This window comes from Numenius arquata, chromosome 3 (genome assembly GCF_964106895.1).
Source record: "Numenius arquata chromosome 3, bNumArq3.hap1.1, whole genome shotgun sequence".
Classification (NCBI taxonomy): domain Eukaryota; kingdom Metazoa; phylum Chordata; class Aves; order Charadriiformes; family Scolopacidae; genus Numenius; species Numenius arquata.
Window position 1 is genome coordinate 49,597,389 of NC_133578.1, and position 19,428 is coordinate 49,616,816.

Here is a 19,428-nt window from a genome sequence, read left to right on the forward strand (position 1 = left end):
AACAGCATGTCCCAGGGAACTGAACTGGCCCTAGAATTGAGCCTTGAGGAACACCGCTGGTGACTGGTTGCCAGCCAGCTGTAGCTTCATTCACTACAACTCTTTGAGATCTGCCCATCAGCCAGTTCTTCACTCAGCACACCTTGAACTTGCTTATCCCACAGTTGGAATAACATGGGCTAGCTTCCAGTCACCAGGGACCTCCAGAAACCACCACGACTTTTGGTAGACGATGGAGAGGGACACTGCCATAACATCTGCTAGCTTCTTCAGTACTCCGGGATGAATTCCATCAGGCCCCAGGGACTTGTGAACATTCAGCTGGTCTTTTACAATTTCAGTGTCCACAAACGGAAAGTCACTGTTCCTGCACTCGTAGTCCTCCGGCTCAATGCTAACAGCCCAAGGTCTGTTAGTATTATTAAAGACTGAGGCAAAAAAACCATTGAATGCCACTGCTTTTTCTTCATCCCTATTAGTCAGGTGACCATCTTCAACAAGGATTTGTCAAATGTTTTCTTTAGACCTCATCATGCTATCAATGTAGTTAAAAAAGCCCTTGTTATCTGACACAGCACTGATGAGTTTCAACGCTAATTGAGTTTTGGCCTTTTGTGTCTTCTCCCTGCGTATACGACCCGCAGCTCTATAATCTTACTGCAGAGCCTGACCTTGCTTCCAGAGATCGTACAGTTTCTTTTTTCCTCTGCAGCTCCCGAGGAGTTTCCCGTTCAGCCAAACTGGTCTTCTGCCCCGCTCGCTTGACTTATTGGCACACTGGAATTCCCTGCTCCTGTGCTTTTAAAAGGTGGTTCTTGAAAACTGACCGGCAACTGTGGATTCCTGAGCCCTCAAAAGCAGATTCCCAGGGTCCTTTGCTAAATAGCTTCCTGAATAGCATAAAGTTTGCTCTTTTGAAATACAGAGTAGCAACTCTGCTGACCTTTTTGCTTATTACACTGAAAATTTTAAACTCAACCAGTTTGTGATCACTGTGGCCGAGACAGGCACCTACCATCACATCTCACAGGAGTCATTCTCTAGTCACAAATAACAAGTCTAGGAGGGCATCTTTCCTAGTTGGCTCATTGAGTACTTGTGACAAGGAGTCCACAAACTTCAAGAATTTCCAGCAGTATGGGATTCCCAGTTGATGTCTGGGAAGTTGAAATCTCCCATCAGGCTAAGGGCTACTGATCTAGAGGTTTCTCCTAATTGTCTGTAGAATAACTCAGCAGTGCTAACGTCCTGCTTGGGCGATTGGTGGTAGACACCCACTGCATCTTTGTTTCCTGTCCCCCTAATCCTCACCCAGAGGCTCTCAACCACAACTGTAAGGGCTGTGCAATCAAACCTCGCCCTTTCATACAGTGCAACTCCTCCACCTCGCCTGCCCGGAACAGCCTGTAACCCTCCATCCCAGCACTCCAATCATGGAACTCATTCCACCAAGTCTTGCTGATACCAGTGATATCCTAGCTCTGGGAACTGACCAACGTTTCCAGTTCAAGAAGTGTCCAGCCAGTGCTCTTACATACATCGTTTAACTTTTAGGTTGCACTTTGTGGAGTCAGGAGTTGGACTTGGTGATCCTCATGAGTCTCTTCCGTCTCTGGTGTCGGTCTGGTGTAGGGCTGATGACTTGAAACTTGAAACAAAATATTTGCAATGCATCATGGATGTTGAAGTATCTCTGGAGGAGCTGTTGGTTTTCTGGAAGAATTAATGACTTGCCTTGCTGACAGGGCCTTATAGACCCCGGGGAGGAGACTGTTGAAGCTGAAGTTCTACTAATGTCAAAGCAGATCCTAAAGAAGCCACTGGTTTAAGCTGTACACGTCTGTATGCACGGTGGGCTCAGTGAAAACAGGAGAAATGAAATGCTACTCTGTCCCTTACTGTTTTGGCTGGCCTGAAGTTTCACTCCAGAAAGTGTGATGATGATAACAGAAAGCATGAGGACTTTGTTTTAAGTTTATTCTTCTCTGTTTTGTTGAAGTTGGATTTACTACTTAACATTTTTTGGTCTTTTTTCAGTCTTCTCAGCCTTAAGTAATTCCTTTTTTAATTTTTTAAGAATGCTTGTAAGCTGCTTCTAGGTAAGGATCCCTAAGTGAGGGATATTGTCAGTTGAAGATGGTTTTGGAAGTGTTTTTTAACAGGAAGGAGCAAGATATTCTGCTGGCAGTAAAGGAACTTGGGGGTGCTGGTAGACATCAGGTTGAACATGAGCCAGCAGCGTGCCCTTGGGGCGAATATGCTGAATGCTGTCCCAGTTTGCATTAGACAATGGATTTCTAGCAAGTTGAGGGAGGTGATCCTTCCCCTTTATTTAGCTCTGGTGAGGCCACACCTGGGAGTCCTGTGCCCAGTGCTGGGTTCCTCAGTAAAGGAGAGACGTGAACATACTGGAGAGAGTTCAACGAAGGGCCATGAAGGTGACTAAGGCACTGGAGCTCCTCTCCTTTGAGGAAAGACTGAGAGAGCTGGGACTGTTCAGCCTGGAGAAGAGTTTGTGGGGGCCTCATCAATGTATATAAATACCTGAAGGGCAGATGCAAAAAGGACGGAGCCAGGCTCTTTCCAGTGGTGTCCAGTGATAGGACCAGAGGCAATGGGCACTAACTGAAGCACAGGAGGTTCCCTCTGAACATCAGGAAGCACTTTTTCACTGTGAGGTTGACTGAGCACTGGCAAAGGCTGCCCAGGGAGGTGATGGAGTCTGCATTCTTGGAGATAATCAAAAGCCATCTGGACACAGTCCTGGGCAACTGGCTCTAGGTCACCCTGCTTGAGCAGGGGGCTTGGACCAAATGACCTCCAACGGCCCCTTCCAGCCTCAACCATTCTGTGATTTTGTGATATGGGATTATAAATAGTGATTATATGTTTTATGGGTTGAATGTTTGGTGCTAAGAGCACTCTTACTGGACCACCAACTTCCAAATAGTTTCCTGTGTTCGTTATTAGTGTAGAATATGTCCTACTGTTACAACAGCACTTACTACTGTTCCTTCAAGTCTTCTAGATTGATTTGTTTGCATAGATAATATTTATATGTCTGAGGTGGAGAACTGCATTTCAGTCCCTCAATATTTGTTTGGCTGAAGTTTAAAAGCAGCAGTAGGTGCCACAGAAAATAATTTGTTGCTCAGCAAATGGTGGTCTTATTGCAATTCTGTCCTCAACGTACTGCGATGGTGTGTTTCCCTTGTGTGAGGACAAGGAAAATCAGTGCCCTTAGCAGTATTATCTTAAGTGATCAGTGAAAACCCAATTTGAATTTCTCATATTTTCTAAGCTATTAAACAATGAGTTAGGCTGCTATTTGTAATACTTTTACAATAATACTTTTACAAATTCTACTTCGTCATTAAGGACACCGTTCAATACTACTCACTGCATTTTACAAATTTCCAAGTTAATTATTAAAGTTCTATGTTTTATGGTTCTGAATATGTCTTGTGCCATCATTGCCTTCAGTTTCAGCATAGGACTGTAGCTTAAATTGTTTTCACAAGGATTCTTACAGTTAATAACCTTTCCTTCCTTGAGCATACCGTCGCAGAAGTTAGGGGTAAGGTTGCGGGTTTTTTCATCTTCATGATGCATAATTTTAAGACATAGTTAGAAAATCTGATGGAGAACATGCATGTTGAATAGTTCCAATCTTAAATACTTTGTATTTCGTAACATATGGCTTTCATGTGTACTTATCTGGTGGATTATTTATTAGTTAATTATCAGAAAAATTCTAAATTATTTAGGTGTGAAACTCAAAGACAAATGCATACATAGGGCTAAAAGTTAAAGGTAGTAAAGGTGAAAACAACAAAAAATAAGGGGTTTAAAAAACAGGAAGGGAATGAACTCATGCAGGTTAGAAAAGAAGTGTGGTTGGGAATTGGTAGCTTGTGTTTGGGCAATGACAGAACGCCAAAGGGCAAGGGACTTGACAGGCTGTGAAAAAAGGGTAACATTTCAGTGTCTTATAAACAGATCTTTCGAGTTAAATTGAAAGAACCTAAGACCTTCAGTGTCAAGCATTCCCACTAGAAAACAGAGGTTAGAGCTGTTTGTGGAGCTTGGACTTTGCCTTCCTTGTGTATGTCTAGGGGCAGTCACAGATCAGAGCACTGGTTATAGGTTTTTGCCACTGGACCGTATTTCTTTCAGTATATGTATGAGAGAGACAAAATAAGGCCTGCTGCTTTATGATGCTTATTAATGTGTAGTTCTTGTTACATAATTTCAATAAATTGAAAAATGTCAAGGCTGTCTATTTGACATTAAAAGAAACCCTCTTAACATTTTTGCAACTTTTTTTTAGTAGTTTTAAGGGGGACTTACTGGCTGTAGGACTGTTACAATAAGTTCATTTGCAACTAAATACAATACTGCTTAAACTCCTTACTAGCTAGAAAGATGTGTAATGTGAGATAATTAAAACAATAGTATGACTAAACAATATTTTTCTTTTCTTAAAGTTTGTCCTTGTGTTCAAACAATTTGGTTCCTTAGGAGTGGGTGTAACATAGTGCATAAAAGAAGCCTTCTAAATGTCTGCAGCATGCCAAGGTGCTATTTTGCCTTTTTTGCCTTGCTTTTACCTTTAAATTTAATTAGTTATACCTGAAAAAGAGGGTTGTAAAACAGTGTGTGAGTATTTTAAATTCTGACATCCTTCTGAAAGGAATCAAACCAGCAAGTATTTTGATCAAATACGTGAGATGTCTGTGAATACAGCTTTTTGCTGGAAACTTCTGTTCACAGGAGAGGGTTGTTTTTTTTTCCCCCCTCACATATGGCAATAAATTACTGGTTGATAAAAGCTAATGACTTGGCCTACATAATGTCTCTTGTCTGTATCCCTAGTCCATCACATCTAAAACAAAGTACCTACTGGGCTTTGCACTGTATTGTTGGTTACCATACCTTTGGTCAGAAAGGAGAATGGAACTGCAGACGTTTTGAATTAGCCTGTAATCGTAGATCTTGAAAAAGGAAGAGGACAGATCAGATGTTTGTGAAGAACAGTGAATCAATTTTGTCACCACATCAAGCAGAAAGTTCAGTGCTTCTTGGATGGCCACGTTGGTGTTTGTGGAGGATACCCTTTGCTGATAAGCACAGTCTTTCCATTAGTTCTTAAAAGTAGCAAGCTGGCCTGTGGAGTTCAGGGAAATAAAACTTTGACTTTAAAATTCTCGTTTTGCCTAGGTGTAAATCACAGAATCACAGAATCTTCGTGGTTGGAAGGGACCTTTGAGATCATCGAATCCAACCATACACACACAAAAAACCGCCCCCAACAGTCTCGGGCACTAGAGCATGCCCTGAAGTGCCATGTCTACACATTTCTTAAGTACCTCCAGGGATGGTGACTCCACCACCTCCCTGGGCAGGCTGTTCCAGTGCCTGACCACCCTCTCAGGAAAGTAATTCTTCCTAATATCTAATCTAAACCTCCCCTGCCCCAACTTCAGACCATTTCCTCTGGTCCTGAATATTATTGTAATTCTAGTAGTTGGTGAACCAAAGCTATTGGTTTAAGGAGTTTGTCATGGTTTCAGCTGGGATGGAGTTAACTTTCTTGCTAGCAGCTGGTGTAGTGCTATGTGTTGGATTTGGGATGAGAAACAGGATGATTCCTCACTTCTGCTCTTCTGATTCTCTCCCCCGTCTCAATGTGGGGGAGTGAGTGAGTGGTTGTGCGGTTCCAGCTGCCGGTTGGGGTTAAACCACAACAGGAGGTCAAGTCTTAGATTATTTTTGTTAGTGTTGCTGTAGGCAAGCTGGGTTTGTAGAAATGATCCTTTACTATCCTGCTCACTTTATTAAAGGCCAGCACCTTTGTGGGTCTACAGATTCTTCTCCACTTCTGAAACAGATCTGGTCTCTATTTGTGTGTAACCAATTTCTGAGATTAAACTTTCCCAATGTCAAAAGGAGACATCCTTAATTTTTTTAAAATTCTACGTAATTGCTGTTTCTCTCTGTAAGGAATGTAGTTAACATCTGTAGCTTTTTTTTTTTAAAGTCAGTTAATTAAACATACATTCAAATTGCTGTAACAAAATTAGACAAAAATTGTCTTTGGTAGAGATACGATCAGAATATATGGAAATTTAAAGCATCTTGGTGTTGAGAGTGTTCACTTAAATTTATCGATGCTCCTGAGATTAGCAATCATCACCATTTTTATTGTTAAGTAGCGAAGTCGACTTTCAAATGAGAATTACATTGAAAAGCATTCTGGATTTTGGAAGTCTGAATGGAAGGGAATCAGTTAACACATTTACTTCAATCTGAGATATGAAAAGTTCTTTTTCCTTATTTTTTTCTTTTCTTATTCTTTTCTTTGTTCTTATTTTCAGATCAAGAAACTTGCTTCTGACCGTAGACTTTCTGATGTTGTTGTAGGGGAGTTACGCCTCCCTTCCCTCCCTCTTCCTCCTCTCCCCTCCGCGCACACATTCCCCCCCCCCCTCCCCCAACTTGTTGAAGGTAAACACTTTTTGAGAATTGAGGAAAACTGGAATGTTACGTTTTCTTTGGTGTATCAACAATTTCATTGCTTTTAAAAGCTGTCTCTTCTATTTTGGGCTATTGTATAACCCCTTTAGTATGCTATTTTAGGAACTGTATTATCGTAAAAGCTACTATAATATCTCTAATCTTTCTCTTTCTGGTTTTACCACCACTACTAATTTTGGTTTTATCTTGTGCTTTTATGGTATGGCTTTTTTGATAACGTAAAAAGGCCAATTGTTACAACACTGCTAAAGGTTTTAGACAAGTGATCGCTGATTTCAGGAGGCTGTAGGGGTCAGAATCTCCGTGATCTCTGTGCTAGGGCACATATTGTTCATTTTTACATTAATAGAATTGTGACGGTATTGTAGTACCTTCAGGTAATCCAGCACTAAATAATATTGCTAAAGGCATGATCGTGTTATTGGATAGCTTGTTAATATGAATCTAAAACATTTTTGGTTTATTTTTTTATTCTATTGTAAGGGTTTCTCACACGTAGGATTTTATAATCAAACTAAGACGTCCTTTCTGATGTTTGTGTTTATGCTTTGTAACAAGGAAAGATAACTCATGACAGTATTTCTATTTTCCTATGACTCTCCCTAGAACTATTTATTATGTTAAATAGCCATAGGTTTTAGAGTTTCAGTTCACTTATTTCTTCCCCGCCCTATCCTTCTTCCTTCACCCTTTCCTACCTTTTTGCTTGGAGGGTGTGTGGGAAAAATCTTGAATAGATGAGCTTCCTTGTTCTTTAAAAAAAGAATCTATTGAGAAAAGATTTTTCTGCATTTCCGTTCTTATTTGGAAGATACACTCTGATGTAGGAAAAATAATGTTTATGGCATTATGGTGATTTTACCTAGCCAATTCAATTCTTACTTATACTTACAGCAAATTGAATTCAAGATGTTAGTGGGGAGGTCAATAATATGTAGGCATTTTGCTCATCTACTTACTTTGCCCTTGCTTAGTGCATTTGTACAGCTGGATCTCAAGTTTTCTTACTCCAGATTTGGGCATTCAGGAAGACTTGATTCAACAGTGCTCCTTCGCAGCGTAATCTCTTCATGTTTATTTTTTCTCATCCCTTATCCACCCTATTCTATATTATTTCTGGAACAGAATTGTCACATTAGCAAGAGAATAAATCAGTGGTCGTTAAAGTACCATCAGTAAACCCAAATGCATTGTGATGAGGAGAGGCTGAGGGAACTGGGCATGTTTAGTTTGGAGAAGAGGAGGCTGAGGGGGGACCTCATTGCCCTCTACAACTCCCTGAAAGGAGGGTGTAGAGAGGTGGGTGTTGGCCTCTTCTCCCAAGGGAATAATGGCAGGACCAGAGGAAATGGTCTGAAGTTGGGGCATGGGAGATTTATATTAGATATTAGGAAGAATTACTTTCCTGAGGGGGTGGTCAGGCACTGGAACAGCCTGCCCAGGGAGGTGGTGGAGTCGCCATCCCTGGAGGTATTTGAGAAGCGTGTAGACGTGGCACTTCAGGGCATGCTCTAGTGCCCGAGATTGTTGGTTTGTGTCTGTTTGTGGGTGGGGTGGGGTGTGGTTGTGGGCATTTGTTTTGGTTTGGTTTTGGTGTTGGTGTTCTGGGATTTTTGGGGTGTGGTTTTTTTGTTTGTTTGTTTTTGGTTTTTTGTTAGTTGGACTCAATGATCTCAAAGGTCCCATCCAACCAAAAATATTCTGTGATTCTGTGATCGAATGTAACTAATTTTAAAGTACAATTACATTTATTTTCTGTTCAAGCTTCTGTCTTGTATGAGGTGAAACTGCAGTTTCAGCCGAGAGACGCAGTGACAGGACAAGAGGAAATGGGCACAAACTTGAATATAAGAAGTTCCACCTAAACATGAGGAGGAATTTCTTTACTTTGAGGGTGGCAGAGCCCTGGAAGAGGCTGCCCAGAGAGGTGGTGGAGTCTCCATCTCTGGAGACATTCCAAACCCGCCTGGACATGTTCCTGTGCAACCTGCTCTGGGTGGACCTGCTTTGGCAGGAGGGTTGGACTAGATGGTCTCCAGAGGTCCCTTCCAACCCTGTATCATTCTGTGATTCTGACTTGTGAAATTCTCTGTCGCAGCTTTATGGATGGTTGAGTTCCTGGCTATATCGTTCTGTTTGGGTTTGTTTTTGTTATTGTGGTGGTTGTTTTGGGTTTTTTTTTGGTGGGTTGACATTTTGTAGGTAACTGGGGAGGCGAGGGAGACCACACTTCTTGAGTAAATATTCCCTTGATACTTTCTTGTTTTGTAGATACTCTGATTTACAGCCTTGCTGTGTAACTTCTTTTTTCTACAGATTAGTCGTTCTTCCTGCATTTTAACTCTTTTGTGTGGTAAAATTTTTCATCCATTGTGAAATGATATCACAGATAATTAGACCTTACTATCTTAAACTTGGTACAATTCTTTCTGGTTTACTCCTAGCTCGACTCCTGTGGTATCATATGAGTAAGGAAAGGACTTTCTGCATTGGCTGTTGTACTCTTCCACATCTGATTTTCTTGGTTCTTCATGAAAAATCTCCTCAATTGCTCATGCAGGGTATTAGTCCATTTATAAATATGTGTTTGCTGCTCCAGTGATACTTTTTAGCTTTCAACTTCACAGGAAAAAACATTTTTTATTTCAGTATAGCACAATAGTAAGTCTCAACCAGGTGCATTTATTACCAAATGGGTAATGTCATTCAATATGTACCTGCTTAAACTCCATGAATAAGTAAATCATCTACTAAAGACCGGAAAATAAATTAATGAAATATCCAGTAGCTTAGTTTTCTTTTATTTCTGATGTTTTAATAGCAGTTTGAGATTTAGAGAAAATTACTCACAGAAGTGTGAATTTATAAATGCTGTTATTGTTAATTAGCTTGTCTTTCATGAAACTATTGATTCACAGGAATTAGGAAACGATCCTTTAATTTTCTTAATAGACTACTATGCCATTCCGTGGTTTTGCTAGGGTCCTTTTTTGTCCTTATTGATCTGTAGCTACCCAAAATAATTTATACAACTGAGGTATTGTTAATTTTTAACGTCTGTTATAGGGATTAATAAGTAGATTGTGCTCTTCCAGTTGACAGCAGTTGTGTGTGATGAGGATGGTTTAGACGGAAGCGTTATGATAAGTATAATCTTTATGTGGCTCTCAAGACTCTCTCTTAATTAATTTTTAGTGTCCAGGAATTTTGAGTGAGGCGGGGGGGGGGGGGGGAGGGAGGGAGGGAGGGTGTGTGTGTGTGTGTGTGTGTGTCAGTGAGACAGTTCTTCTGAAAGTAAAGCTTCACATCCTTTAGACCAGTGAATTTTAACCCTAAACTTGAATAAAGAGGTGTAGCAAGTTCATATTTGGGAATGTGTGGTGACTGTAGCCATGTTAGAATTAATCCCCTGATTTTCAGGAAGATTATAAATAAGGGATGGTGACTTTTACATTGCTGTATGTAATCCTCTTTTTAAGATTATATAGAGATAACCTCAAAGATTTTAACCCTTAATCAACACGTTCAGTAGCCAAACTAGTCATTTATTTTGAGTAACAAGAAAAAGGGATTTAGGGCTGAGGGGAAAAAAGTGTGTGCATGATGCAAGAAAGCGGTAAATAGTGACCACAGGACATAGTGTTCCCTTGCCCATCAGTGGGCATTGCATTATCTGAAATAAAACCTTTAAAAATTGTTTATTTAAAAAAAATAATCTTCCAGTGCTTCTTTACCACCTGTTTTCTTTCTCATATAGGCTTTCTTGCAAAATAGATCAAGAAATTGCTGGTATTTGACGTTATCCCTGGTTGTAAAAACTTTTCAGTCCTCTAAATGAATTCCGCTTCACGTAATTGCCATCCCATCCCTTCCTTCACCAAGATCAGACAAATTGTTTAGTTGAACTTTCGGTTATTTTTGGCCATGCAGGTGTAGTTTCTTGTGGTTTATGAAGATGGGAGGCTGCTGGTCCTCAAAACTTCCAGTTTTTCAGTATTTGAAGAATTTCTTGTTGTAGAACTTCTTAAAATCTTTCTCAGTTTATGAAAACTTTTACTTCTAATGAGGAAAGAGAGTGATGGTGTAATCCCACCCTAATGCAAGTCTGTCAGTCGCTCTGCTGTGTGGCTCCTTTACTGTCCCTGCTTAGCTTCATACGGTATGTACTTGCTCGCTCTCTCTCTGCTGCAGCTTTGCCTCCCAGAAACCTGAGATTTTTTGAAACACTTATGTCAACCCTATTCTTTTAATTCAGTAGCCTTTATTTTTGTTTTCTACATATTCCTGGTATATTCATAGATGATGAGTAGATTTAATTCTAGCCTTTCTTATTGTTAAACTGCTCTTTCCTTGTCTTTATTCTCCTGGTAGTGCTTTTTATGTCCTGTCTTTTTCGTTAACATGACTAGTACCTTACACAGTGTTTCTAATACTGTTTTTATTGCTACTGCAAACAGTTCATGTGATAAATAGGGTTGTCGTCCCATAGCCCATCCTTGCTCATGGCTGCATCATGGTAGTAATTTTCCTATCGAAGGCTGAGGGGCTAAGTTTTGGATTCTGCTTCTCTTCTTCGATTGTGCAGCAGCATTTGCTGTATATTCAGACCAGCCTTCAGGGGGTAATAGGTGTCCAAAGCTCTAGATAAGGTCCTTCATCTTGTACAGTGTAACCTGGCCAACTTTTCTTCCTGAAGGCTTTGTTTACCTGGAAGAATGATGTCTTTGACTGGGAGTGAGTGTGACCCCGTGTGCATCAGGCAGTGAAGACAACAGTTTTCTTTGTTTGCTTGTTTTTTTAAATAATACTGTAAGAGTAGCTTTTTTTGGATGAAAATTACAATCCTCGTGATGTGAGCAGGCGCTCTCTTCTCCCAGGAGAACCAACCTGCATCAGAGCTGATAGGACAATAACCCATTAACTTCATTTAAAAATGTCAGTAGCTGGGTTTGGATAGTTACTGATGAAAGCAACTGCTGACTGAAGTCTGAAATAATTTTTTTTTACGTATTCCTGAAAAAGAAGTTATTAGAAAAAACAGCTGATTAATTTTCTTCTTTTGACTCGGAGAAACTGTAATGTTTCCTCTCCCCTTAATTTCTAACTAGTTTTTAATACTTAATCAGTTAAACAATGAGGGGGCTGCAGCTTTGGGACCTTTGGAACATGATGAGACCAGAATCAGTCAGTTCAGCTACTTTGCTCTGTTCAGTAAAGCCCTTTTGAATATAGAAAACGACATAACGCTTCTTGTATTCATAGAAAGCTATGTTTATTTAAAAAACTTTAAATGCTGCTTTTTTTTTTTTTGCACTTCCATAAATTTTGTTTTTCTAAATAGTATTTGATATACACGTTAATGCAGCCTTTTGTTTACAACATACTAACAATTTGGGAACTAATCACTGGTGTGTAAACGGTACCTAGGTGTACCATCTTGACAAGAATATAAGACTGACTTCTGTTGTAGAAGGATGTTCATTTTACAGGGGCAGAAACAGACCCTAGGGGCACTGTTGACAAGGGATGCCCTTGTGTAGTTGTTGCAGAAACACGTAGCCCCTCGGCCAACCTGAAGCCTAACTTTTATTTCATTTCCATCCTCCTTTGGGATCTCCCTGGCATTGTAATAATTTCTCCCAGTCATCACGGTCATTTTTTCCTTCAAGGGCAAAGATGTAAAGGTAAATGTAGTAAACTCTCATTTCCCTGTTATCAGGGGATCGGCCAAAATGTGTTTGCCAAATGCAGTTAGCAGCCTGGTAACAAGTGGAGCCAGAAACTCAGGTTAGGGCAGGTGGTGTGCCTTGTGGATAAATCGGCACCTGCAATCTGAAGTCAGAGTAGATTAGGCAATGAGCTCTCTATCTGAGGACTTTGACACGGTTTCATTCTTTATTTCTGTATTTGTTTTGCTTTGTGTGTGCTAGGAGCAGAGTTTAAAAACCCCACAAAACCCAACCATCCGTCCAGCCAACGAACCAAATGAAAACCAAAGAAAACCGTAGCATTTTAGATCTTTGCAGGTTGAACAGTAGGAGAAAAAAAAAACCCCAGTAAAAATAATCATAATTTGTCAGTTCCAAAAGTATGCCTAAACTAATTTTGTCATGTATTATTAGAACTCGATTGCAGATCTTGGTTTTTTTTTTTTTTTGTGAAGAATTTGAGTTTGCTTGGCACAGAATTGATGGCATGTGTTACTCCTTTGATGTCTTCCGTATCAGTGGCTTCCGAAGTGGAGTGGGCAAGACCATCCATTGAAGTGTGGAAAGAAAATATTAGGACTTAACATTTTATCTGAAAAACAAGAAAGAAATTAAGCTCTATTTAATATACATGTTGACAACTGGCACCCACACTTGGTCCGTATGTCAGATGGTCCTGTGTCGTGTATGGTTCAGGAGGTGTCTGGAGGGCAGATTTGGTGTTCCTCAATGTAGGGGGGGTCACAGTAGCAGTTTATGTGTCCCCCTGGTTAGGTGGATTTATGGATTATATTATCTAGTTTTAACTTAACTAACCCTCACAAAATGGTTAAGTGGCTTAAAAAAAAAACTCCTGCAAAGTGACTATGGATTGAAGATGACACTAATAACGTGAGCACGAGTGAACAACCAGAACATGGCAGAGCCGACACTTCTCCTGCTCCTCGTATGAGCTCCTGGTCAGCCGCATAATGAGGTAGAAACAGTGACAATTAGATCTGACAAGATGTTGGCCAAAAAAAATTGGGTTTATGAAGAAGGCTGTTTGAAATATGGATATACATTCAATATCGTTAATGATGAACCTCACCCTAAGGTAGTATTTTACTTTGAGCTATCAGCTGATGATAGTATGAAGCTATCACAATTAACAAGGCATTTAAAAACTAAGCATTCAGAACATGAAGTCAACCTTCTGATTTTTTCAACAATGTTTAAAGTTATGTGATACTTAGCCCGGTACTTTACAAGATTTCGCTAAGCTTAACGATAGATCTTTAGAAGCCTCTTTTGAGGTTTCTCGATAGCAAAAGACATAGAAGCCACATACCATTGGGGAAACACTTGATCTTCCTGCTGCACTAAAAATGTCTGAATTAACACACGGAAAACAATATGGTGACAAACTAAAATGTGTTCCTTTGTCAGCAGACGTTGTTGGAAGATGACTGGAAAACATTGCCAAAGATTTGAAGAAATAAAGATTAGAACAAAGCGCACAGTGTGGGAGCCCTGTTGTACAGCTAGATGAAAGTATAGAAGTTTGTAATGTGGCTCAGTTTACAGTAGTTGCTAGGTTCTATGTCAATAATGTAACGCACAGGGATCTAAGTCACTAAGGAAAGATGTACCAGAGAAGATACATTCTTAACAGTAAATGACTTCTTTAATGACAGCGTCCGTTTAAAATGGAAAAACTGTTCAAATTAACCACTGATGGAGGGGCAGCTTTGACTGAAGTGAAATAGGATTCTGGGGTACGGTTGCAAGGAGACCACCATGCGCCGTGGTGCTGCCTCATGCAAAGCTGGAGAGGGGTCTGGAGCATGAGTCTTATGAGGAACAGCTGAGAGAGCTGGGGTTGTTCAGCCTGGAGAAAAGGAGGCTGAGGGGAGACCTTCTCACTCTCTAGAACTACCTGAAAGAAGGGTGTAGCCAGGGGGGGTCGGTCTCTTCTCCCAGGTAACAAGTGATAGGACAAGAGGAAACGTCCTCAAGTTGCACCAGGGGAGGTTTAGATTGGATATTAGCAAAAATTTCTTCACTGAAAGGATTGTCAAGCATTGGAACAGGCTGCTGAGGGAAGTGTTAGAATCACCATCCCTGGAAATATTTAAAAGACATGTAGATGTGGTGCTGAGGGACATGGTTTAGGAGTGGACTTGGCAGTGCTGGGTTAATGATTGAACTCAATGATCTTGAAGGTCTCTGCCATCCAAAATGATTCTGTGATGCAGTAGGCAAGCAACAAGGAAGTCAGAGCCAGAAGTGCGCAAAGTGCTGGAGGATGACATCAATGTGGTTAATTGTATGAAAACAAGACCTTTAAAGAGTAGAATCTTTACAACAATTTGTAATGACACGGGGAGCGACCATGAAAACCTTGTGTATTGTGCAGAGGTTCACTGGTTGTCATGGCAGAATGCTTAGAAGAGTTGTAAAACTTAAAGATTATTTACACATTTTTCTTTTACAAAAAGACGAGTGTTCTGAATTTGCTAATCTGTTGTGTGAGGACAATTGGCTGTCAGTCGGATGCTGCCTAACAGGTATTTTCAAAAAAATAGAGACACTTAACGTGTCCCTTCAAGGTGAAGGTGACATTTTAACAATGAGCAAGAAGGTGCCTGCTTTTTGAAAGAAGCCTGAGCTACGGAGAGAGCATTTTGAAAAAGGATGTTTGGAAATGTTTCCGTCATTGTGTAATTTTGTTGCCAGAAAAATTGCGTGTCATCTATAAAATCTCACATTTGCACACTTAAAACTTGGAAGCAGAATTTCCTTACCTGTTTAAAAGTCTTCTAAATGAAGAGCTGCAGGGGATTTTCAACCCATTTGTTAAAATATAACAGTGCAACACCTTCCATTAGTTTGCAGTAACAACTGATTGACATCAGGAAAGATGGAAATTTACTGGCCAAATTTCAAGAAAAATCTATTTATAATTAGTGGATGGGAATGAAAAATGAGTATCATGATTTAATAAGTGGAGCCAGTGATGCACTTTCATTTGGATGTACATAACTTTGTAAATTGTCTTTTCCAGCTATGACAACCATTAAAACCAAGTGTCGAAATAAACTGAATTTAGGATCAGACCTTTAAATCACTGTATTAGAAAGTGTTAAGCCAACATTTTAAAAAATGATGAAGCATATTCAATCACATGGCTGTCACAAAAAAAAAATTAGCAAGAGCAAAAAGGGTTTTTGTGGCATTAATAATAAAAATTATTTTAAAATACTGTTTATTTCATCTTTATCTTATACTTTTTAATTTCTATTTTTCTATGTTTTATAATGTACATAATAGATTAGTACAGTAGTACCTATGCATAATTTATAAATGAATATACACATACTGGGGGTGCATGCTCAAAATTTTTTTACTGATAGAGGTATATGATCAAAAAGGTTCGGTGACAACTGTTCCCTTATTATTATTGATTCCAATTAAAGTTCGCAGAAATAAATATAAGGAAGTTCATCCAGATCATGGAAAGTGTATGTTAAATGTTTTGTATTCTTTTCTCGTGAAAAATAGTTGTCTGATAGAGAATATTTTACTTCTGGCTTTGCTTCAGGTGTAGTAGTTCAGGAGGACGGGCGTGATGTTGTCTGCATGTGCTTCAAGTGCTGCGATGCCCCAGCTGAGATCACGGCCACAGCATTTTAGTCACCAAATGATAATATACAGTGGTCCTTGTAAAGTGTTCTCTGTCTCAACAGATGAGGGAAGTGATTTGGGTGGGCAAGAGCGATACAGAAAGTTGATTGCAAATCTCGGGATAGAATTCAAATCTTCTTTGTCTGAATCACCTGTGTTATTGCTTGAGTGTATTGTTCTGGGGACAGCTTGGTTTTCAAGCATGTAAACGTTTCAGATGTTTTGTTCATTTGAAGGTGAAATCAGACCATACACATGCTTTCTGGAGACAGGAGTATTGATACGTCACAACTGAGATTTTTTTTCTTGCCTTACACAGTTAACTGCACAAATGTATGCGTTACTGAAGTATTTTGGCATCCTCAAAGGTAACTTGGGATGAATTTCCAAGTAATTTTTTTTAAAAATGGTATTATGGAATAATGCGTTCTAAGTAACATACATACCTAAGTAACATTTGGAACTTTTTTTTTTTTTTTTTTTTTTTTAGGCTAAAGCCTAAACCTCTGACATGGCCACAGCCTCCCCAAGATCTGATACAAGTAACAACCATAATGGAAGATTACAGATGCAAGTAACAGGCAAGTAGTGATTTGTATCATGGAGATTTTAAGAGAAAAACATATATTCTAAAAAAGCAATCTTTGAAATTAACGTAAAAAATGGATGCATGGAGTTAATGTTTTAATTAATAACTTGGATGTTACAGTTAAGAGTATGACTATAATATATGTAGATGAATTGAAGCTAGGAAGAGGTTATACAGTGAATTCATGGCAGAGTTTAATGATCTCTTCAAAGTAGGGAAAAAAAAGAAATTCAATACAACAGTAGGGACAAATGTAAGGAATTTTGCTTGGAAACAAATAATCAATGGCACAAATACTGTGTAGGGATCATGTATTACTGAAATTCTAGAAAAAAGATGGATGATTGTAGTGAACACTAAACAGAGTGGGTGTAGTGTAGTGTAGGTAGAGATCACAAAATCTGCTAGCCCTTCAAAAGGTTAAGGTCTTTGATTACCTATCAGGTAAACATCTTTTGAGAATAACATAGGTATTCTGTATTATCCTCAGGGCAGCAGGTTTGATTACACAGCCGTATGGAAGAATTTATGTTGGAAGGGACCTTTGAGGATTTCCTAGTCTACTGAAGGCAGGGCTACCTTTGATCAGGTTGCTCAGGGCATTGTGCAGTTGAATTTTCAGGATCTCAAAGGCTGTAGATTACACAACTTTCCTGGGCAGTTTATTGTGGGGATAAACCATATCACTGTAAAAATGTTTTTCCTTTTATCCAATTGGAATTTACTGTGTTGCATCTTGTGACTGTTTACTTTTTTCCTTTTGCTGTGCTGGTTCTCATAGTTTGAGGCAGATTTCAGCCATCTCAGTATCTGCTGGAAGGGAAACAACAGTGGGCTGCAAGCAATTCTGGAAGTTTCCGATTGTGTTGGGGACACTTTTTTCAATAGATGTTGAACAGGCCAAGTAGACGATGCATTTTGCTACTCCTGGATAAGAACTGGTCAGGGATGTGACAGTTGGTGTCAGTCTTAGCAGCTCTTTCTGTGGGATGGCAGAGCAGAACAAAGACTTGTAGTCTGAAGATAAGCAAAATGCATCTAAGTAAACAAATTTGATAGCGAATTATGACAGTGTTACAGTAGTTAAAAGTGTAAATGTTACCAGCAAGTAGTTAGATATTGTGCATAAATATATATACACATATGTGTGCGTATGTATGTATGGAAGTATTATTTTACCATTGATAAATAACTTGAACTTCCTAGGGATCCTGAGAAATCTGGGAACCCTGGAGTGAGAATGAGTACATAAGCAAGAATATATTAAGGCTACCTTGAACAAAATTTGGAAAAAAATTAATGAGTTAGGTACCATGTGTTGAAAAAAGCTGCATCTCAGGAAAGATACAACCTGGCCATCTTTGGACCATCCAGTATGATATCTGAGAAAAAATACTTGGTTGGAGAGTCCCCAAAATAGGTATTTTATCAAATTAGATAAGAGAGGAGCCTTAAAAGGATCACATAACTTGATAAAGTGATGACTCATCGAAACTAGCAATAACTAATAGCATAGATGGAGCCACCTGTAGATTGAAGATATATAACTGTAACAGAGTTACGTAAATGACCCATGACTTCAGATCTGTGTAGGCAGAAATTATAATTTTGATATCCTGTACTGAACCGCTCCTTATACAAGTAGTCTTGTATTTTTCTGGCACTGGAGCTTCTCTTGACTTCGAGAGATCTGGTTCAAGGATTGAAGTGGGAAGAAATATGTACAATATTTAGGATTTATTTTCTGAAGGTTTAGTTTTCTAACCAGTCTTTATTGCAAGTACATCAGTGGCAGTACAGGGAAAGAAGTGGGAGACAGAGTAGTGTAGGACTTCAGTATTGCTGACCTACACTGGTTTCTGCTCAGATTAGTTCATGCTGCTGTAGATCTAGACTTATATTTCAAGAACTATACTTAAAAAGCACTCTTATAAAGGCAGCAAGTAGCATATACTCCATTTGTAGACAAGGAAATTCATATGGAGTGGTAAGTAAGTTGTTTGAGTTTGGACAGTTATGGCATGTTGCCGAAAAGCTTTGTCATCACTATTTTTTCAAATATACTTGGCGAGGTACCTAGTCTTGTTAGTTCTTTTTGAAGTCTTTTGCCAGTATTTGTTACATACTCCTAATTTTTTTAAAAGAAGTCCTAACCAAACAAAGATAATACTCTCCTTTCATGTTTGTGGACCAAAAACTTAATGACTTAAAACATAATCAGATAAAAGGGGGGAAACTAGAAGGAAGCTTTTCAATATTATGACTAAATATCTATGTTTTAACAAATGTAGCAATTGCATTTAGAAAGCAAAATATGGAGGAAAAATTGTGGAAGAAATAGAGGTTGATAAAGCTGAAAAATTATATCATGATTTTAGATGAAAAAATATGACCCATGTGTAGAATTACGTTTGTAGTCTTCTACGTTTAATCTTTCATCATTTTCAAGGCTGCAGTTCACTTTTGTGACATGTGACACACGACTTGGGCTGGATTTTTCAAATGTGAGGGAGTTAAGTGTGCACCTTCTAACTGAAATAAAGTAGAAGTCTGTGGGTAATGCCTTTAGAATCTTGGATGGTTGCATCCCACTAACTTCTTAACTAATGTTTCAGAATTCTGTAATCCAGAAATACATGACAGAATTTCTTTGTCTCCCTTTCAGACAATTTAATTAACTTCCACTTACTTCTGAATTAGCAAGTACCCTACAGAAAAGTAACAGGGAAGAATTATTTCCAAGCTTTGCTTTAGTTTGAAAGTGGAGGGAAAGAGCATCACATTGAAGTCTGGGAGGAAGGAGAGAGAGAAGGCGTAGGCAGCAGGTAGGCACAGCTATGAGTCCATTGATGTGGTCTTCTGAAGACATCATCTGCCTGAAATAGAGTTTAGAATGTTGGCAGTTAGGCTGCCCTTGGTTTTTATAGT

The 19,428-nt window shown here is 39.2% G+C and overlaps 1 protein-coding gene across 1 annotated transcript in view; it reads left to right on the plus strand.

Annotated features, from left to right (window-relative positions):
* WWP1 (WW domain containing E3 ubiquitin protein ligase 1) overlaps window positions 1–19,428 on the plus strand; it is a 74,391-nt gene that overhangs the window by 11,947 nt on the left and 43,016 nt on the right. The window contains exon 2 of the mRNA XM_074146058.1: window positions 16,402–16,492. Within this exon, the coding sequence (XP_074002159.1) occupies window positions 16,423–16,492 (70 nt within the window). The 5' untranslated portion in view covers window positions 16,402–16,422. The remainder of the gene's footprint in view (window positions 1–16,401; window positions 16,493–19,428) is intronic.